Here is a 20,482-nt window from a genome sequence, read left to right on the forward strand (position 1 = left end):
CTCCCTGTTAAAAAATAACACATTTACAAAAATTAACTGTATATGTTTAAGTCACAATCCATCAATAAAATAAAAAGCGAAATATGCAGCCTCAAAAATGAAAGAAAGTAATCAAAACCATAAAGTTATAACCACATAAATGACCAAATATGATCTTTCAAAGGGATCTGTGACCATTTTGAGGCCTTGGCTTCTCATCTGTAGGTAATTAGATACATATGATATCATCTATATAATTTGTCATTTTTTCCATTAAAATCTCTTCACATTTATATCCAAAGGATGTAGAAAATGGACATACCAGTGGCTCACCTGAAAATATGAAAATTTTAAATGAATAGATGTGGATTAACCTTTTGACCTCACATCCACATTTCAAAAGACCCCAAAAGTGTCCATGAAGCTGCTTATTTATGATATAGACATTCTGCATTATGCTGCAGGACTACATTTTATAATGAACTATAATAAATTTCCCACGATTAAAGTGATATCAAAGGAAGTACACCCATGTGAAGGCCAAGGAGCTTTTAATCCATTTTCATGCATAACCCTTTATTTTACTGATGTTTACATTTCCTGCACCACTCTTATTATAATCATACCTCAAGAACATTCTGCATGTTTAAGTTGAAAACAGTCTAAGAAACAAAGACACATTTTTCTTGAAAGTGAAGCAACCATAAAAAGAACACTATCCTTTTCCTCCTGGAAGTGAAATACATTTCAATGTTTTGTCATTTGTTTACTGAATATGAGGTGTCATCAAGTACCCATAGATAGATAGATAGATAGATAGATAGATAGATAGATAGATAGATAGAATCCAGGATGATTTGTATGGTCCATTTTGTGTTGCAGAATGACATGACAAAAAGATTTTATGATAAACAATTTTATTGTCTTTATTTGTCCTTTTTTACACCAGCATTTATAATTCACTCACAACTATACTTTCATGCCAAGAACACCTTTGAGCATGAAGAGTGTACAGGTAAATCCACCCAGCTCTTGATCTGCAACTTGAGCATCCCCCTCTAGATCAATGAAAACTCTTTTATATCCATTCATTCTTTAAGCATGACAGCCAGGCTCCTTCAATGTTTATGACAATAAAATACCATAAAAAAACAATAAGACTGACAAATGGTACACAGATGTGAACATCGTTCCTTTAAAATACGGTCAAATAAAAAATTAAGACACCAACCCCCTGAAATGAAAAAAAAAAATCCAGTTGCAAATTTGGAATGTTATAAGTCTTCACTCCAACTCATTTCCTCTTAACAGACTCCAATCCAAAGAAAATAAGCCTGGCTTAACTTGCATTTCTTGTATAAACAGTGCACATATTTCAGAGTCGGGATTATGAAGAAGAGAAAACAATCAGGAGAAAAAGGAAACATAACATATATCAGTGGAATGTTGAATGAATTATTTGTCCCCTTTAGCAGATCTTATATCAAACCAGTACATAAAATAATATAAAAACGGTATTGTGAAAAATCACATTCTTATATGTTCACATCTATCGCTGAAGTAACCAATAACAAGTTGAAATAAAAGGTGACAAAAGTATTAAACTGAAATGAAATAGCCTAGTTTCTTGGTTAAATAAAAAAAGAAATCTCTTTTAATTTCTTGATAAGATTCAAGGCCTCAGTTTATTTCCTAAATATTAAAGTAGAAAAATACTATATTCTTCAACTGAGCAATTCACCATGAACTAGAATACTCTAATATTCACCATCTGAAATACTCACCACATGCTGGAATACTCTAAATTCCATAATGTAACAGCAAATACTCACCTTCACACAGTCTACAAATCTACTGATCAGTACCCCTGAGCAAAAACTAGATTCATAAGATCATGCTGAGTACATGTTTAAACGCAATGAAAACATATAAATGGAATGCATAGAGTTTAAATTGCAGAGAGACTTGGCTCATGAGTCTGGCATCATATAGAGGTAACATTGAATCGGTGGTAACAGTAAATTGCTGGCTAACTGACTCCTGTTTAAGGATAAAGTTGAAAGTTGACCTCTATTGAAGTCTCTGAAAAATAGATCAGTTTGGCAAAAAAACCAAGTACTAACACTGAATTTCATCTGCAGTGGTTGTGCGAAATATATATATATATATATATACACACACACACACACACACACATATATATATATATACACATATATACACACATATATATGTATATATGTATATGTATGTACAGCTGGTCACTGGTCACTTTCAGAGACAATTTAGCATAGCACTGATCACTCAGGATATTATACTTATAGATTGCCTTGCAGCTTGCAGCTTGCAAACTCTATTCAGTAATCCTGTCCCTCATCCTGGTATCCCTGATACCCTTCATCTTGGTAATCTTGCATGTAGCCACCAGCTTCAGCCTCAGCCTGATCCTCACCAGGAACACCTTTTGGGCAGTACTTGGCATCGTAGATCTGACGGCCCAGCCCAAAGTTTTGTCCGCTCTGATTAGCTCCTTGGTTGTATCCCATCTGTAGAGACATGGTGGAGTTGTCGCATTTGTCTGTACCAAGCTTTTGGTCATAGATGGCGCGCCTGGTCCCGGGAGCAGTCATGCCCGACTACAATATGAAACAGCGAGGAAGAAAGAGAGAGAGAGATTAACATATGAATGTGTAAAACACGATAAGCAAAGTGTGAGGTCTATTCAAACATGATTTATGATTAGGCATATGCTATATAGGAAGATACACTTTTCAGAAACCTGTCATTGGACTAGGATGTCTGAAAGCCTATTTCTATATCATGGAGAGTAGAAAAGTGAATCTCCACCTAAGGGTAAATATTCAAATGACAAATGCCTTGATGATTTAAAGATGTAAGAGTTGTCATATGAAAACCTGAAGTGATACACATCTTTCTGACACTTCACGTTCCTCTTTTTTAAAACATTTTGATTTTTTATTAGAGGCCAAAGATCACTTTCATTTCAGGGACACAGTTTAAAATAATAAGAACACTTACTTGGCTTGCACCTTTATTGGTGCCCATTTGCAGACTGATGGTAGAGTTGTCCATAGGAGGAAGGATGTGGGCTTTGGGGTCATACAGATGTCTTCTAGTACCATAAGCATTCATTCCAGCTTGACTTGCACACTTGTTTGTTCCCATCTGTAAACAGATGTGTTTATGAGTGACTGTTAGATAAACTCAAAAATGGTAAAGGTAAAAAGGTAATGTACCAAAAAAGGTAAAGACACAATTGCAAGTGGCCTTACCACAGCAATTCGGATAAATCCCAACATACCTGAAGTCCAATGACACAGTGTCCTGCCTTCATCTTTTCCTCATCAAATGCCCTCTCCTGTTTGTCAGCGTACTTGACTCCAATGTCCACACTTGACTGCACGCCCTTGGTTTTGGCCTTAGTTAACCACAGAAATGTTAAGAGACTGTCATTAATATGACCTATACACTATATAAGGAATACTACATAAGCTGAATTATTGTGTTTTAGAGATAAGAGGAAGGTGTTTACCATGCCAGCGAGAGCGAGGAGAGTGGTCTGAACCTGGGTCATGTTTCCATTCTCAAACAGGTCATTGGCCTCAAAAATGTCATGAGGCTTCAGTCCGTAGGCAGTAATTGCTTTAATGAAGTTGGTCAGGTTCTCAAGCTAAACAAAAGTAAAAAGTGAATGTGCACAGCTTGTACTGAAGTGGTTTCAAGCCATACCCTACCTTTTACCATTCAAACAGGTCTTTTGTGTCCTAACATTCCCGAACCTTAAGTTTAAAATATTGTATATATGAGTTATCTACACAGTTGACAGTATACAGACGGAACAGATGAAATTTCATTTTCATACATTTATATACTCTGAAAATCATCTTTTACCATAAAATTTTAGAGTACAAACGAGTTCCTGGTAGAAATAATCTTGATGGAATCTGAATTGTCTTCTTCAGTAAAATGAAAAAAGGAAATAAAAGTATAGTATAGGGCAGATCTGCAAAATGCGGTCCCATAAACTCACCTGATGCCAGTTTTGGGCTGAGTTGTTTATCTTTTTCACTGAGCCAGGTCTCAGTTTGTTTATCAGCCTTAAAGTGAAGAGAATATTTTACTGAGCAAGGGTAGGTCTCTTCATTGTTAGACACACACAAATTCGCACATAACTAAACTTATAAATAAGAAAAATGGACAGCACATGTACAAAGCATCTGATCAGTTTAACAAATAGAAGTAAAAACACATCGAACACAAAACTCACTCGCATAGTATGACGCCGTTTTTCAAGCCTTTCTGAAAATCATCTCCAATGGAGCGGCCTGTCAGCCCCTCTATCCAAACCCTCAGTTCCTCCTCTTTCTGAGGATCATACTTTTGAGCAATCTGGAGAAGGGGATAAATTATGCATTATTAAACACAGCAGGTCACTAAATCCTGTAAGACCTCACAAACATATTTTAAATTTCAAAATAATTAATTTAGCATGACTCAGTATGTACATCCAACAACGGTTTTGTTACACATGGTAAATTTATACAATTCTGTTTTCATTGGACATAAATCCATTAATGGTTTTATTACGCATAATAAATGTACAGAATTTCGTTGTCATCTTTCTAATGAACAGTATAGTTTGTCATGATGTTTGAGATTTATAATGTTAATGCTTAACTGAGTTTTTCCCTACATTCTTTAAAAAGTAAACTGAAAGGTGAAAGTGTCACAAGGTCACAGAAGTGATGAAAAATAAGTTTAACTTCCCAACAAGTGATTTGACATATAACTTGTGGAACGTAGCACTCTAAAAGGGCTTGGTAATTCAGGACAATTTTTTTAAGTGTTATTCGACTCTTGTTTTGTTGTTCCTACTGAAAAGGTGAATCAGTCACTGTGAAGTAACTACATCATCAGCAGAAACACCTCTCCCCAGAACAGAGCTGTTTGCCTTTGTATTAAATTGTACTGACGCCTACATTCCTGCGATTCCAGGTTCTCAAGATCACGAAATATAAAAAAGACTGAACATATCTGCCCTAGCAATTCAGATAATCATGTTACCTCGGCATCCGAATGAACTTACATTTCTTTTAAGTTAAACACCGCCTGTCGTTATTAGCTAGTCATTACAGCAGAAAAAAAAAACGCAACCATGTGGAATCACATATCAGTAATTTCGACAGTATGGAAAAGAGTGTATCACTGCTATTATCGGGTTAAAATATTTTTGTTTGCACTTTCAGGGTCAGTGATTAAAAATTGATGAATTTACAGTCCATTGTATTTTAAGAGAGGCAACGCCCCTGTTTTTCTGTGCGGTTGGTAAAACGAACGAACGCAGAAGTTTCTTAAAAAACTAACTTTCGGCTAAAATGGCATCAAACAACGTCAGAACACAATATACAAAACAGAATTCACTCTACTATGCTACTCCACGGATGAATTATAGTTCTTTATCAAAATGAATTCTAGGTTTGAGCCACGTCAAATCCCCATAAAACCGGTAGTCATTACAAGACAATTACTACAATCACATGAGTTCTATGAAAGGAACACGAGTCATGTGGCAGTGCATGTGCAGCTCGGCGCGAAAGAAAATAAATAAATAAATAAACTCTGGTAACTTTTTAAACAACTTTAAAGTACATTTACCTTATTTTTTACTTCCGCTGAAAATCCATATGCAGGCCCTCTGTTGAACTGCGCGCCAGACATCCTTCTACTTCCTGCAGACGATGTTTCAAACAATTTGGTAGTAAATAATTCTGTATTTAATGGACAGGACAAACAATTCTTATCTAAACTTCTGAATAAATAGGTTTATGACTGGTAGCAGCGATACTTCCTCTGAATTTTCGCAACACCAATGAAAAGCTCCCATCGAAAGTTGAGCACCTCCCTTTCCTTTCTCATGCAACTGATTGATATCAAAAACTCCTTATAAGGAACGAAAGTACCAAATTCCACAATGTTGGGAGTATCCCCTTTGTCCATATCGGCGTTCCAGACGGTAAGCAAGCAATGAGTCACCTCTGGGAGAAGAATTGACTTGGCCTACTGAATGATGTCATTGGTATCCGAAAAATGTTTTACCGAAATTGCAAAGTAATCAGAAGAAAAGTAATCCAAGATGTCACACGCGAAAGTTGAGTTTAAGTGCAGAATGTGTTGATCACAGTCATATTCACACACAAAACGGCGATGTTATTACATTCAACACTCCTCTACTCTTGGACATTTCACTACGGATCAATTTAAACTCTGTGATGGGAGATAGGTTTGAAGTAAAGCGCATAGTTATTTTCAAATATCCAAGAAAGTTGAGTCAGTCCAAGTCATTTAAATGAGTGATGAAACATTTCTCCCGAAAAACTGTGTCCAGATGAACTGATTCAACTTTCTGGGAATCCTTCACCTGGATTATTGAGCCTGCATCAAGACATTTTCAAATATAATAAAATTTAGTTAAGGACTAGTTTGCCTCGTTTAAAAATCATTTCTTAAATCTTCTCTCTGATGATTAAGCCAACAAAGTTATACCTGTTGCGAACTCTCGAGGTATTCCACACAAAATGATCAATATCTCTGCTGCCAGTTTAATCCCTGAATTTTCCGATGTATTCCATGAAACGTATTACGTTTTTTCTAGTGAGTGCCAACAAGGATTTGAACATCAGACTGACTTTTTTTTAAAAAAAAATGATTTAAATGATAGGCTTATTCCAACATTGTTATAAAAAGAGGGATGTTAAATGATTCCTTACAGCATTGGTAAATTCAAACTCATCCAAATAGCTGAAGACATGTTTTAAAAATGACTACAAATTTAATTCCAACACTTTCACTCATTTCTTTGACAGAATCAGGACAAAATGTTTAGTCACTGCAACAGTGGATGCTATTGGAAGGGTCGATAGTACATGATAGTTTTACAGACTTTTAGATTTTAGCCCTTTTTTTAACCCTTTTAGATTAGAAGAAAAAAGTGCTTTCACACAACACACTCCAATGTTGTGATTACAACAGCAACACCTACTGGTTACACTGAAGCATAACTCAGATTTGAACCCAGCACTGATTTGCAGGACTCTGCTTAAGGCCTTCAAAAACTTCTAGAAGTAACTGACGCCATCTTGTGGTACAAAATTTTTTTTACACAGCACACGGCTGCATTTCTATTCATTCAGTGTATCAGGACACAATTCTTTAATGGGTACTGGGTTTGAGTTTTCATTTCTATGCATCATTCCAATGCTTCCATTTTCTTTTCAGTGTGACATATGTGACAATGAACTTTTTTGTGTGTGTCTGAATTCAGACAAACTACCATACGGCCTTCCTAAACGGCATGACAGTGTTTTCAATACTGCTTCAAGTTACTGTCAGCCTCGACATTGTATAGAAGGCAGTCACCGCTTTCTTTTGACTACGGTTTTGAGAGTTACTGGTATATACACTTTTGATTTTTATACATTTTTAGATTTTGATGACAGTTAACTCTCTGCAATTTAAATATTTAGACATTAACACGTCACCCTATTTAACACCAGGTAACAGTCAAAGCGTAATCCTTTACTCTTTCATTAAAATGTAACAAATCCAAACTCCCATTAATGTTCACTACCACAAAGACAGTAACCTGGAAGCTTTCTTTTAAAACAGCATAGAACCGTTCAAAAATTCAGACGGTTATCTTTGTGGAAAAAAGGGTACGATAAAGTAAAGAATTTTTATCATTTTATTTTCCGAACAAAATGAGTGATGTTAAACACTGAACAATTCTTCTGATCAAAAAATGATCAGATCAAAATAGACCAGGCTCTTGTTTTATTGCAAAATGTACTTGCAATATCTAAACCAAATGTGGAGCTGATAGATGGCCATTGCTTAAAAAACAATGCATATCCCTGCAAATATCTGACATGGGTCTGAGATATCATATGTTCTAAATTTAATCCATGTAGTAAAGTGAAGCTAGCGGAAGCCATTCCAAATTTGACATCAAAAGGCACATTGGTAGGACGAAAGGTAGCAGAGCACACAGTGTTTGCAAGTCGGCAGCAAATAGATTCTCACCCCTTTTCACAAAATGTTTGTCTCCAAAGAAATAAACAAAACAAAACAAACAAACAAAAAGAAAAAAACAATGGAAAGGCAAAAACAGGAAAAATTAAAACAAATAAATACAACAAAAACACCCCTAATATCCATAGTCTGTCAAACTGAAACACTGTGAATAGATTTAGGACCACAATCTATGGATCTAAAGGTCTATGGATTTAAATGATCAGAAGAACAAAATGATTGGCTCACTCTTTCAAAAATGCAAATTACCGGTGAATGTACATTCCCACTAAACAAAACACTTGAGGGCTTAGTAAGAAGTTTTACATGGATTGCAAAAAGTATGTACATATGTGGAGATAATGTGCATTTTATTGACACATTTATAACACAATGCGTCCATTTAAAAAAAAAAAAAGAAAAAAAAAAGAGGAAGAAAAAAAAAAAGACCAAATGGCAAATACCAAATAGCTGTATCCTTCTGTACCAACTGAACGCAAGTCTAGTTTCCATACATTCACTAAGGCTCAAATTACAAAATTACGTTTTAATGGTTCTCAGTAAGGCAAACAATATCTAAAGGAATGGTAACAAGTATAATTCCAGCATTTTAACATTTTTTCCTGCTTTCCCATCCTCACAGTCATAAATTTGTATTGTAGCACCCTCTATTACCATTTTTTTTTCTTTCAAAGATTTTTTTTTTCTTGGAAACAAAGTGAAACACTAGAATTTTGCCAGTTTAATTTTAATGCAAGTACCAATATTCTAGAATTATCTGAGCAAACAAATTTTGAAGTTTTAAAGCACTTCTTTTTCAGTTGACCAAATGTAAAAATAGACTGCCTCTCTCTCTTTTTTATGATTTCTTTTAAGAAAATATGTATTATTGTTGTTGGGAGACAAATGTGAGAGAAATGAAGTTGGATAGAGTATGGAATGTCGGTAGCCACCGTATTGGCAAACTTATTTGAGTGAACGTGCAAAGAAGTTATATGACTCTTACATAACAGACAATGGGACACAAATGTGATGAGAACAGAAAAGCTTTGAAGGAGAGATTTGCACATTTTAGCGGATAAACCTTCCAAGAGGACAAATGGAAAAAAAAAAAGTCAAATAAATAGATGCATACATGATAAGAAACTTCTATAATTTATTCTTTAAGTCACATAAAGCTTTGTGTAACTGCCAAACAAGTTCTTGACTTGCATTCCAGCCTTAACTATACTGGTCAATGCGTTTTCCGACCCTTCGCAAACACACACTGTGCAATAACTGGCCTGGAAAATCCCAGTGAACCATTACTTAAAACCCCAAATTGCAATTCCTTGTTGGTAGCAGCACATTGCAAATAGGGCATAATTTCAACAACTTCTATGGAAAACTGAACAGCCCCTGGGTTTTTCATTCAACCATTAAGATAAACTTAGCAAATAGAGACTAGGAGGGAGACAAGCAGTACTATCTCTTCCAACTCACAGTGGCTACAATGAAAAGTTATTCTCCTTAAATGTTCAAGAGCCCTGTTTTTCTCAGTCTAGGCAGACATATGGCAGGATGTTCAATTTGCTTTCATCCCCATGAGGATCCAAGGATATGCATTCTGTCCAATCATACCAGTTGTCCTTGGTGTCATAACAACCATTTACCCCTGGCCAGTGCTCATTGTGTATTCTCTGTAGGTCCTCATCTGTTATTTCTCGAGTTACCCCTGGTAGATCTGTGTCAGATTGGCTCGGTACTAAAACGTGTGTCTTTCGGGATTCTCTGACGACATTTTCCTCACGTTTCAGATATTCAGTCATAAAAAAGTGTGCCCCGTGGGTTTGAGCACCAGAGGATGTAAGAACATTACTCTGGAGATTAAGGTAAGATTGAATAATTTCATTTCTGGATAACTCTTTCCAGTTTGTCTGTTGGAAGGGGTTGGGAACAGATGAAGTTGGTTTCTGCTGAGGCAAGTCAGTCCTTACAGGTTCGGAAGGTGGCGACGGTCCTTGGCATTCTTCCTCTTGTTGAGACTCTTTAGGAGTTAGAGGCTTGATCTGTCCTGTCACGGGGTCAAACGTTAACCTACGCTCTTTTAAGCGCACAGGCTTTGTCCTATCCTCTGAGGATTGCCCCTGAAGATTAACTGTGTAGTCTCTGGACCTGTATTTCTTTCTCTTTTTGCCCTCAGAACCAGAGGTCGCACCTTCGCGTTCACCTTTGAGCATATCAGAGGGGAGATTGTGCCCATGCAGTTCCGTGCCCTCTAAATTGTGCCTGGTAAGGTGAGAAGGCAACGGGGAACCAGACAGAGGTTCATGTTTTGCAGTGCTGTGTGGAGGTTGTGAAGCTCTCTCTGTTGATCTGTGCAAGTGCGGTGAAGTCTCCAGTCCAAAAGGAGAGGGACCATCGACGTGAGACGCCTGGGCCGGGGACGTTAAAGGGTGTGACAAAGGAGAGGGCACTTGGGCAGAGTTCCGAGATGGGCTCGAAAGAGTCCCTTTTGGTGCATATGTCGAAGACCTCTTAGCCACTGTCTCTTGCGTTATACTGCGTGGACTTAAGGAGGCGAATCGGGGGCTTTTGGGCTGATACTGCCCTCCTCCTCCGCCTCCTCCTCCTCCACCTCCACCTCCATCCATTCTTGCATGCTGCTGTAACACTGCTGTTTTCAGTAAGGAGGAAGTGCTAGGTAGTTTAGTAAGCCCAGGGGAACTAGGGTGAGGCTTAACGGCATTGACCGGGATTTTGCTGTGTCGGTCGTTCTCAAGGTGCTCCACACGACCCCTGTCGGAAGGTGCGTCGTCCTCTTTCTCTGGAAAGGGTTCGGGACTGCCCCTAATTCCATTTGATGGCGGGGTAGAAGTATGCATCTGCTCATACGTAGACACTTTGGACACTTTGGCCGGCAGATGCATACTGTCCCTTTGTTCCCCTCTACGTTTTCGATTGGCTGATTTTTCTGCTTTGGGCGAGTAAGTGTTATGGATGTCATTTCTGGTTTTGAGCTCTGGCGTGGTCTTGCCTGATGGAGGGACAGCTGGAGGCGTGTCTGTTCTACAGGGGTGACCCCCGCCGTTGGCAGACCCAGGGACATTTGCTGCTCCTCGTGATGGAGTCTCGGGCTGACCGGGCTCGATCAGCTTCTGCCAATTGCGAAGGAGTTTCTTGGCACGTTTGGCAAGGTCCTCATCCTTTGTCTTCTTCCTCACATCGTTGATCAGCTTTCCTAGACGAGTTTCCTGAATAAAACAGAGGTTTTGAAAACATTACTAAAAAAAAAAAAAAGGTCTTTTATGGATCTATGGTTCTATTTTACATTTCAGGAACTTTACAATATTCTGTAACAGAGGTAACTTTTTAATAAATACATAAATGGGTAATTCTTCAGGTATCTTATTCCAGGCTAATTGTTACCTGTAAAGAACGTCATTTAACAATTTAAAAATGTGTTTTGTAATTCAAATGAAATGCAACAATAATTCAAAACACACCCTTGCAGTATGAAATTCTTCTTAGTCCTGAAAAAAATCAGATTCCCTTCTATGTTTCTCCTACTGAGATAAATAGCAACTGAAGATAAAAACACTTTTTGTGACAAACACGTAAGGGTTTGTGACTGTTTGGGGGGAAAAAAGTAACACAGCAGATACATTTCAGATATTACACACTATTATAAACAATATAATCATCTCTTCGCTAAGAAGTGTGTCACCAGGTCAGTGACCGCTCTTCACCTAAACCTTTGCTTGTCTTACCAGATATTTATTAATAATGACATAACTATCATGCCCTGTGTTGTCCTTACAGGATTTCTGGCAGCAAGACAACTGCATGGGTCAGTCCAATATATTTTAACTGATTCTTCACATTGAAATGGGTGCATTGATCTGAGGCACTGTCTCTACATTTCACAGCAATAATATTTAGACAAATTTTACATACTGCCTTACGTAGCTCATCACTAGTCCAACCAACTTCCTAACAACTGATGTGACATTACCACGTTTTCTTTTCTAGGAACGGCTCCAAGCTGCCCTTGGGAATTCTTTTTTATTTAGGAGTGGTGGAGTACTGTACTTACCTTTTTTAGTACCTCTAAAGACTTTCTCTTAATTTGACATTTATCAATGGCTATATCAGGAAGTTCTTTCTACTCCTGGACAGAGGATTTTTTTCTGAACAAGTAGCAATTCCAGGTAATCACTCTCTTCCATCCCTGATAACTTGCTGATCACTAAGAAAAAAAATGAGCATATGTCTCCATTATCTACCTCAAGTGCTTCTTTGGTGATTGGGTATTTCTCCAAATTGGCAATAACATCAAGTACTGCAACCATGTTACAGATCTGTTGAGGGAGAGAAAGAGAGAGAGAGACAAACCAGCTGTTCAGGATCAACCATCAACTCTATACTGAGACAGGGCTTAGTTCTTACACAAATGGCTAATAAACAACACCCCATAAAATAATTTCTTTCACTAGTAAGTCTCAAAAGTTTGCTAAAAATGAACCGCTGGACCAGCGACGTCTAAACTGTACATTGGTGCCAGTCATTGCTTAGATGTGCACATCTGTTTTATATCACTGTTTTCCAAAGACCTCTTCAACTAATCATTGAAGACTGAGTTCAAATCCCTATCAGAGAACACTTACTGCAGCATACCATGAAGCTGTTCCTTCAGCTCTACATTAGGGGCCTTAATCAGGTAACCATGAACACCATCACTCTGCTTTAGTGTTTTGAGAGATTAATTGCTAAACTTACCTGGTCAAAAAGACTGCAGAAACACAGTTTTTGTCCAAAATTAACTTTCAACTACAGTTACTGAACAATGGAACATATAAATGAAACTACAACAAAAAAAATGCAAAGAGTGTTGAAAATTTTTTAGAGAGGCATAAATAGAATTTTTGCCAATGCAGCATTCATAAACCATGACAAGCTAATGTTATGCTACAAATATGACGTGCCATCATTCATTTGAGATGTACGCTATATTTTTTTCAGAGTTAGCCTCGTTATTTTTAACCGTCTACATATTGAAACAAATGACAAAGTTATTAAAAGAGATAGCAGCCTCTCTTTTTAAAAATCATAACTTCAAATTTATCTGTTAAAAAAGAAACCATACATCTATTTTGTGCAGGTCGTTCACTGCAAGAGCTACTGACTTACCACATTAAAGTTATCTGAAGTTGGCAACCAGGCTCTGTTAGAGGACAACCATTCCCAAAGCTCTGAGAAAGTCCAGTTATTAATGCAAACAAACACATGTTGCAAGCTATCTAATGAAGCTTTAAAGACTGGTCTACTTGAAAAGATATGCCTCGTGAGCTCTTCACCTTCCCTGAGGTGAGCCTCTGGCCTACCCATTGACACTTGGTAAGCTATGATATTGGTTAACGTTAGCCACACGATCATTACGAATTTTACTTGAAGTCCTTATTGCTAAGAGGCCCGTCACTTTAGACCTTATCAGTACGTAATGTATTTAATCAGAATAACTGTCGAGCACTTCTGCTGTTTTCGTAGTGAAATGACAGTTCGGTATTATTTCCGTCTACTTAAGTTTTAGTGCTACAGGTTAGCTACCACTGTTGTTGTTAGCTTATCAGCTAGCTTTGGTTAGTTAACGGCTAGCAATGCTAAGGTAATGATAGCTAAACTTCCCGTAGTCTTCTGGATAGCAATATACTTAATATTGGTAAATCGTTTGTGAAATGGCATGCTGTGCGACTGATAACGGTACTTAGCAACATACTGTATACTTAGACAGGACAAAGGAAATTGGTCTTCTTTGTTAATATGCCATAAAATTAGTTCAGTTTATGTGGTCGCCTCTGCTGCTGGCAAAGTTAGTCGACCAGTGTTAGCGGGTTCCCATTAAGTACTTATGACGTAGGCCACTGTAGCTTTGAGTCTGTAGGCTAGGTTAAGCGCTGGGTTAGCCTGGAAACCCAACTTGCTAGATATGCGGCTAGTTAGCCAACTATAAACAAGCGATTGTAGATCTGACCGCCGCAATCGCAATAGCTCCGATCACCCAGAGAGTTCCACCGAACTACCCAGCGAACTTGCCAATAACACATGGCTAGCAGACTTGTGCATGCGTTAGCCTAGTCGTTGGGAGGCATGACAGTAGCTCTCTAGAGTAGCGACAAGTTGGCTTGTCAGCAAACAGCTTGTCTCACTTTTTAACGAGGCGATTCTCTAGCTACACGACAGAAGAGAGCTCGACTAATAATATACCTCAAAGCAGAACTGAAAATTGAATGTTTATTTAAACTGAGAATAAATCAACATACTAACGTGTTACAGCCAGGCTCATTCGGGATAATGTTAGCTGCTGAAAAGCAAGCTAGTTATGAAAGATGGTTGTCTTTCACTTGGATCTCCTACACTGAATTTCAAGCAATGCTTATCTTTGATTGTGTAACGTATCCACAAGCCAATGTATAAGTTGGCGGCGCTTCAACACTACTTCCTCGGGTAACAACCGTAATTCTTTGAGGCTAAGTTAACTACTGTGGGTGCTTCGAGCTCGTCAGCTAACCTAGTCATATTGGTCGACGTGAAGTCAGTAACTATCCTAGCATACTATATGTGACAAAATGAGGACATCGATCCTTCTTTAATTCCATGGTATTTTAGTAAAAGAGCTTTGCGATCACCCTAGGAAATATCAACCTAGCTGGCTACTCACATTGCTCTGGCTATCGATGGCCTGCAGCAGCCGGTCTCTCATCTGCTGCGGGGTTGCTGAGGCCGTTGTCATTGCCTAGTTGGTACGAATCGGCTGACGGGGGAAGAATCCTCCGAATTCAAGGGTAAAAAGATTCGTAGATACTCAAAGACCTTTTGGGAGATATAAGAAGAACCAGAACCACATGTTTCTAATGTGATTGTTGGCGTATGAAATTGTAATTGGGGTCAATTGAAAAATGTAGATTCGATGGTTGTTGTGTCTCGCCGCCTCATATCGCTTGGATGCCTCACCGATTTCATGAAGTGAGCAACTGGATCAAAACGACTCCTCAATGCATTATGGGAAAACAGGGAGCGCAGTTATCATACGTCATTACGTAGTACCAGGTCCAGGAATAAACAGTTAGACAAAATGTACCACTGTAACACTAAAAAACATTAATAATATGTCATCGATGTGTACAGCATTTCATCATGTCTATTGTTGGTCTGCACTTACTTTTTTACTGAGATTTATAGAGGAGGAAGAGGAAGAAGAGCATAGCTTTTCTTTTCTTTTTTTTTAAAATAAATTATACTTAGGACCATGAACCCAATATCTGCTCACAAAATCAGTTTGATAAATGAGAGAGCGAGAGAGAGAGAGAAACCCCCACATAATTTTCCACTTTTATCTCAGCATAGGGAGCAACCTGGCCTTTAGTAATTCCATCCTCTTATTACATAATACACAGTACATGAAGTCAGCTGCAGATGGAGACATTGAGGGTGAAATAGGTACTTCTATACTCCTGTGGTAATTCATTTGACCAGCTCGTCAATCTACATACACAGGCACACATTTACACAGTGACTTCAAATACCGTGACTATGATTGTGTATTCTTAGATAGAAATAACTAATAATCTGGCCCCTGTATAAACTGGAAATTTTCTCCAGTATCAGACTGCTTCAAGGCATCTTCCTTGTGCATTCTTCAGTGGACAAAGTTGAAATGTTAGTAGTCATTATACAAAAAGTTAAAAATGTACAAGTTGAGACAGAGTAAGCTCATTTTCATTTTTATTCAGTTCATTTAACAAATAGTAATGCAAAGTTACAAAGACATAAGCCTCCACACAAAAATACATTAAGGATGTTTGAATATAAGCTTAAGAGTCATTTTCAATCATTAGCACACATATACAGCCCGCTGGGATTTTTCGTATGTTTTCCATCTTTTATATAAAAGCACAATTAAAAGAGCAAGATTTGATCCATTCATTTTAAAGGGTCAGCTCGAAAAATAGCATAAAATAAAATTGCAAAGCTGTGTTGCTGAAAGCTAAGTTTGCATATTTGGTGAGCATTAATATCCTGTTGCTGTAAATTGTTGATGTACTACCTGGACCATGCAGTCAAGATGCATGTGCAACCTTTAAGTAATTAAACACAGAAAAACAAAAACCCATAAGAAATTAGCTGCCATTGTAGATAAATGAGAAATGAACTGTAAAGTCAGTTCAATCTCATTAAATGCACATTTAGTATCAGAGGACTTTTGTACAGTGGCAAAGTTTCGTTGCACTTCAACATTACATTTCAATTGGGTTGCATTTCACATACCACATTGTTTGTTGTCACAGTAACACATTGCCTATGATCTTTTTTTTTAATGTCTATACATTGCCTTGCTGAAAAATAACATATTCATGTTCATGAAAGACAAGAATGTGTTAGCATATGGTAAATACACAGATATATAGTCAGAGCTTAATACTTGCTAAAAGCAGAACATATCACATCAACACTGGGAATTTTCAGGGTATTTTGAAATTCAGTACCATGCAGAAAAGGATTTCCCTTCGTATCAAGCATAGATGCAGCATCGATCATAAATGGTAACGCAGAATACTTGTGCAGCAGGATATTAAATGTGTAGATAAATTACTTGATGTTATCTTTTTCTAAATGTAAACATGATACATATAAATACGTAAAACAAAAAAGAACTACCATTATGAGAGAATATGGGAAATTATGGCAAGTATTTCAACTATAAACCACATACACCATGGACAATTTAACAAAAACAAACTGTTCACTTACTAGTGGTATTCAGATTGAGAAGTCAGAATAAAGGGACAAATTATGAACTTTGGCTTCTCTCAATAGCATCTACTGTCAGAAAGTTATGGGTAAAAAGTAAAGGTATCCACACAACAGCACCAACATTCCTTGCACCTTATAAACAGGTTCATCTCATCACAGTACTCAAAGGGTGACATTACGTAAAAGCATTTTTGGCAAAGGAAACTTCTTTTTTTTCCCGTCAGGAGAAAAGTGCAAATGGTCAAAACTGTATCCTGAAGACACATTCATACAAGTATATAATTTTGTTTCTTTTAGAATCTTGAATGTAAAAATTACAAAGATTTGTGTGACCTTACTGAAAGTAGAAAGAAATTAAAACAAAAACATATTAGAAATTTACCTTTAAAACTGGCATTGACATTGGGAGAAACAGGATGTTTTTGAAAAACAGCCATAAGTATTAGTTTCAATATCTCAGTTTTTGCCCAATATTTGTACTAAAAAAAGGGGGTTACATACGAAACGGATGGGGAAAAAAAACAACAACACAGTAACTGTTCTTTCAGTAAACCGCTTAAATGACACTCGAACACTGAATCAGGAAAAATATTTGACTCTTTTGCAGCATTCTGCAACATTTTAGAATCCATTTGCTGATAATAAAGACATCTTCAAGAAGTTACCTACAAATTAGGTGCTGAAACCAATTTGTATATGCGTATATTAATTTGACAGAGGAGACCATACTATAAGAGCTACAATGATACATTGTAGCACATGAGTATTCAGTGCATGTGACAAGTCATACATTGACACCATAATCACAACAAACACAAAAGTTACACATCAGTGAGCATCATAAATTTTTTCTAAACACTGCAAAAAATCAGGAACAAACTTATACAGCACAAGCTTGTAAGTTTTAGTATATAAGGAGCAAAAACGACAAAACTGCATTAACACAATCTTTTCTTGTTTTCCAGACAAACAAGTTTACACTGTACACATTTTCATTCCAGGGTCAGAATTGAACAAAGACAAACATGGGAGGGTGAACTCAACATTTAAGCACAAAGAAAAAGGGATGGTAGGTCATCTGAGACCTAGTCATAATATTGTCACGTACAGTCTGATTAATATTCTTATAATGAGGGGGAAAAGACTCTAATATTGTAGAAAGTCATTCTTTTCACTCTTAATGTTTAGCATTTACTGAAGTGTTTTCCACTACATGATTTGCACAAACAATTAAAATAAAGCCATACGTAGGGGTATGCACCCTAAAATATGGCATACAATCACAGGCCATGTTGGTTTAAGCCATTCAAATCAAGTTCTCTCTAACTGGACACAAGAATTTGTGTTTACAACTTTATGAAAACCTTTAGAATGGGAAAAAGGCAGAATAGGAAAGTTAGGAAAATAACTTGCTTAGCCCGAAGCATACTAGATATTAGAGAACATGAAAATATTTACTACAGAACAGCAACACAATCCAACAGACAAGAGTCAAGGAATATTCCCCATTTCAGTGAACATTTCAGTAAATATGATCAAAGAGTTAACATTATAGAATTTAGCATCTTTTGAATGATTGCTAAATTCGTTCACAATGCTGCAATTCACATTCTTTTTTTTTCTTTCTTTTTTTTAACCTCAAGCAAACACTCAAGTGTTGATGCTTTATGTGAAATTGTTCTCTGAGTTTAACAAGAGGTGATAACCAGGCATTCTGTAATTTTTTTTTTTTTTTAAATCCAGATAATAAAATTCGGTCTGCCCATTATATGTTAAACCAGGGTGAAATATCACACTGTTGAAATATCAGCCATAGAGGAGGAAAATATCCAATCATAGCTCTGACAGCACACACAAAAACTGTTATTTCAAGTTAATGTGGGTCTCCAGTGAAATCAGTAACGTCAGTAAATGAACGCCATTTACTCCAGAAAACACACGCAACAGTTCAACGGAGTGGAAAAACTGGTGTCACAGATTATTTCTGTTTCTTCATACAAACAGCGGACATTTAACAATTAGCGTCCAAGAAGTTCAACATTAATGATAACAGTCTACATTCTGTTCTACTGAGTGGTTTGACTCCCTGCACACATGAAGGCTGAGCATACTTCATACTTTCAATCTGTCCATGCCTTTTGTGGCTTAATAATAAATGTTTGCACTTCCTGGGATATGTATACATTGCACGCATGCAAACACATGCGCACATTCTCCAAACTCTTGATTGCTGTCGAAAGTCAGAAATTCACTGGACCATAAAACAATTTAACTTTCAGCATTTCCAATTTACAAACCACTGTGTGGTACCACACACACTGTAAAACAGCACAGCGCAGTGAGAGAAGGGAGTATGGTCAGCCTTCTATGAAGCAGAACTGTGTTCAGGGGAAGGATATCCAAAATTATAAACTTTATATTAATTCTCAAAATGTTAACTTTCAACATGTCAAAATAACTGCATCAAGTCAAAAACTAAATATTTAATTTCCTCTTAAATTTTTTAAAGCCCATATATAGATATAGATAGATAGATATATGTTTTTATCTCTCAAAAATACATTTTGTCCTAAAATAGAAGGCAAGGTGTACCAACTGCAGGGGAGATAGGTCCAGTGCACATAACAGTCAATCTGAGGGGTTTTAAAAGTCAAAGGGGTTTGTCCTACTTTAGTGCCAAGTAAAGTGCGAAGTAAAATGCAGGACCTATCTCTGGTAACATTGAGGATATACCCCCCCCCCTCCCCAAAAAGAAAATCACCATCAAACAGAAACGGGAAAATAAGATAAATAATGATTAAGAACAAAAATCAAATCAGTACAAATGGCTGCGGGATTAAGGATGATGTCAGGACGTCTGAACAAACGCTCACAACTCAACAAATCATTCCTTCACAAATGCAGCGATTACAAGTTAGTGTCATGGAGGAACTACAGGTGAAGAAAGTCTGAAATTCAACTGTTCACCTTACCCCAAACCTAATACCTAAAAACATGAATGACAAAACAAGATAACGGAGCACAACCTCATAAAAATAAGGTCAATAGTGTGAGAATTGGTAATAAGTTTTGGTCCTACATTTCATTTAAACTGAGTTGAGAGATTATCTTCAGTGTAGTAATAAAATACATTCTGATTGCAGCGAAATGCTGTTCTTTTGAGGAGGCAGTCAAGTTTTGTAAGAATAATGAAAGAATAAGAATAATTGATTATCTGACACATCCCTTTACTCTAACATGAAGCAGGATCCTCACGAAAGATATCTACAGTCCTAACTGCATCTTGGCCATGCCTTCTTACAGTATATATCTAAGCATATCTGCATTCATATGTCTGCAAGGAGGGGAAAGAAAAAAACATGACAAACATAAAAACAAAAAGTAAAAATGACTCACAAAATGAATTTTAAAACATGCTTTCACTACTGCTTTTCCAATCAAAGCAAACCTGACAATATGAACCATTAAAAAGCTGTTGAGGATAGTTACGTCTCCAGCTCAAAAAAAGAAAAATATCATACTCTGTCTGAGATATATCTCATTTAAAAATGTTCAAATTAATTTGATTCTGCTTTGCATAGATGTTACTGACAAATCCAATTAACTACATATCTTGAGAGAAAAT

At 37.0% G+C, this 20,482-nt stretch overlaps 2 protein-coding genes across 2 annotated transcripts; both read right to left on the bottom strand.

The window, feature by feature from the left end:
• Positions 1 to 2,225: 2,225 nt before the first annotated feature.
• On the bottom strand, positions 2,226 to 5,830 carry cnn2 (calponin 2). The gene is made up of 7 exons (XM_030773883.1): positions 5,656 to 5,830; positions 4,268 to 4,389; positions 4,031 to 4,097; positions 3,533 to 3,670; positions 3,302 to 3,418; positions 3,019 to 3,165; positions 2,226 to 2,615 (listed from the first exon to the last, which is right to left on the bottom strand). The coding sequence occupies exons 1-7, from the start codon at positions 5,716 to 5,718 to the stop codon at positions 2,337 to 2,339; spliced, it is 933 nt and encodes a 310-aa protein (XP_030629743.1). The 5' UTR covers positions 5,719 to 5,830; the 3' UTR covers positions 2,226 to 2,336.
• Positions 5,831 to 9,210: 3,380 nt separating this feature from the next.
• Positions 9,211 to 15,025, bottom strand: crsp7 (cofactor required for Sp1 transcriptional activation, subunit 7). Its single transcript, XM_030774185.1, has 3 exons — positions 14,765 to 15,025; positions 12,333 to 12,407; positions 9,211 to 11,300 (listed from the first exon to the last, which is right to left on the bottom strand). The coding sequence occupies exons 1-3, from the start codon at positions 14,834 to 14,836 to the stop codon at positions 9,603 to 9,605; spliced, it is 1,845 nt and encodes a 614-aa protein (XP_030630045.1). The 5' UTR covers positions 14,837 to 15,025; the 3' UTR covers positions 9,211 to 9,602.
• Positions 15,026 to 20,482: the final 5,457 nt, after the last annotated feature.

Source organism: Chanos chanos, chromosome 5, assembly GCF_902362185.1.
Source record: "Chanos chanos chromosome 5, fChaCha1.1, whole genome shotgun sequence".
Classification (NCBI taxonomy): domain Eukaryota; kingdom Metazoa; phylum Chordata; class Actinopteri; order Gonorynchiformes; family Chanidae; genus Chanos; species Chanos chanos.

Excerpts from the sequence above, each read along its gene's own strand:
- cnn2 (XM_030773883.1), bottom strand. The coding sequence starts at position 5,718 with ATGTCTGGCGCGCAGTTCAACAGAGGGCCTGCATATGGATTTTCAGCG. Across the intron at positions 3,671-4,030 it reads CAGCCCAAAACTGGCATCAG|CTTGAGAACCTGACCAACTT; the intron begins GTGAGTTTATGG and ends ACTTTTGTTTAG. Across the intron at positions 3,419-3,532 it reads TCCTCGCTCTCGCTGGCATG|GCCAAAACCAAGGGCGTGCA; the intron begins GTAAACACCTTC and ends TGGTTAACTAAG.
- crsp7 (XM_030774185.1), bottom strand. The coding sequence starts at position 14,836 with ATGACAACGGCCTCAGCAACCCCGCAGCAGATGAGAGACCGGCTGCTG. Across the intron at positions 12,408-14,764 it reads CCATCGATAGCCAGAGCAAT|ATCTGTAACATGGTTGCAGT; the intron begins GTGAGTAGCCAG and ends CTCCCTCAACAG. Across the intron at positions 11,301-12,332 it reads TCACCAAAGAAGCACTTGAG|GAAACTCGTCTAGGAAAGCT; the intron begins GTAGATAATGGA and ends TGTTTTATTCAG.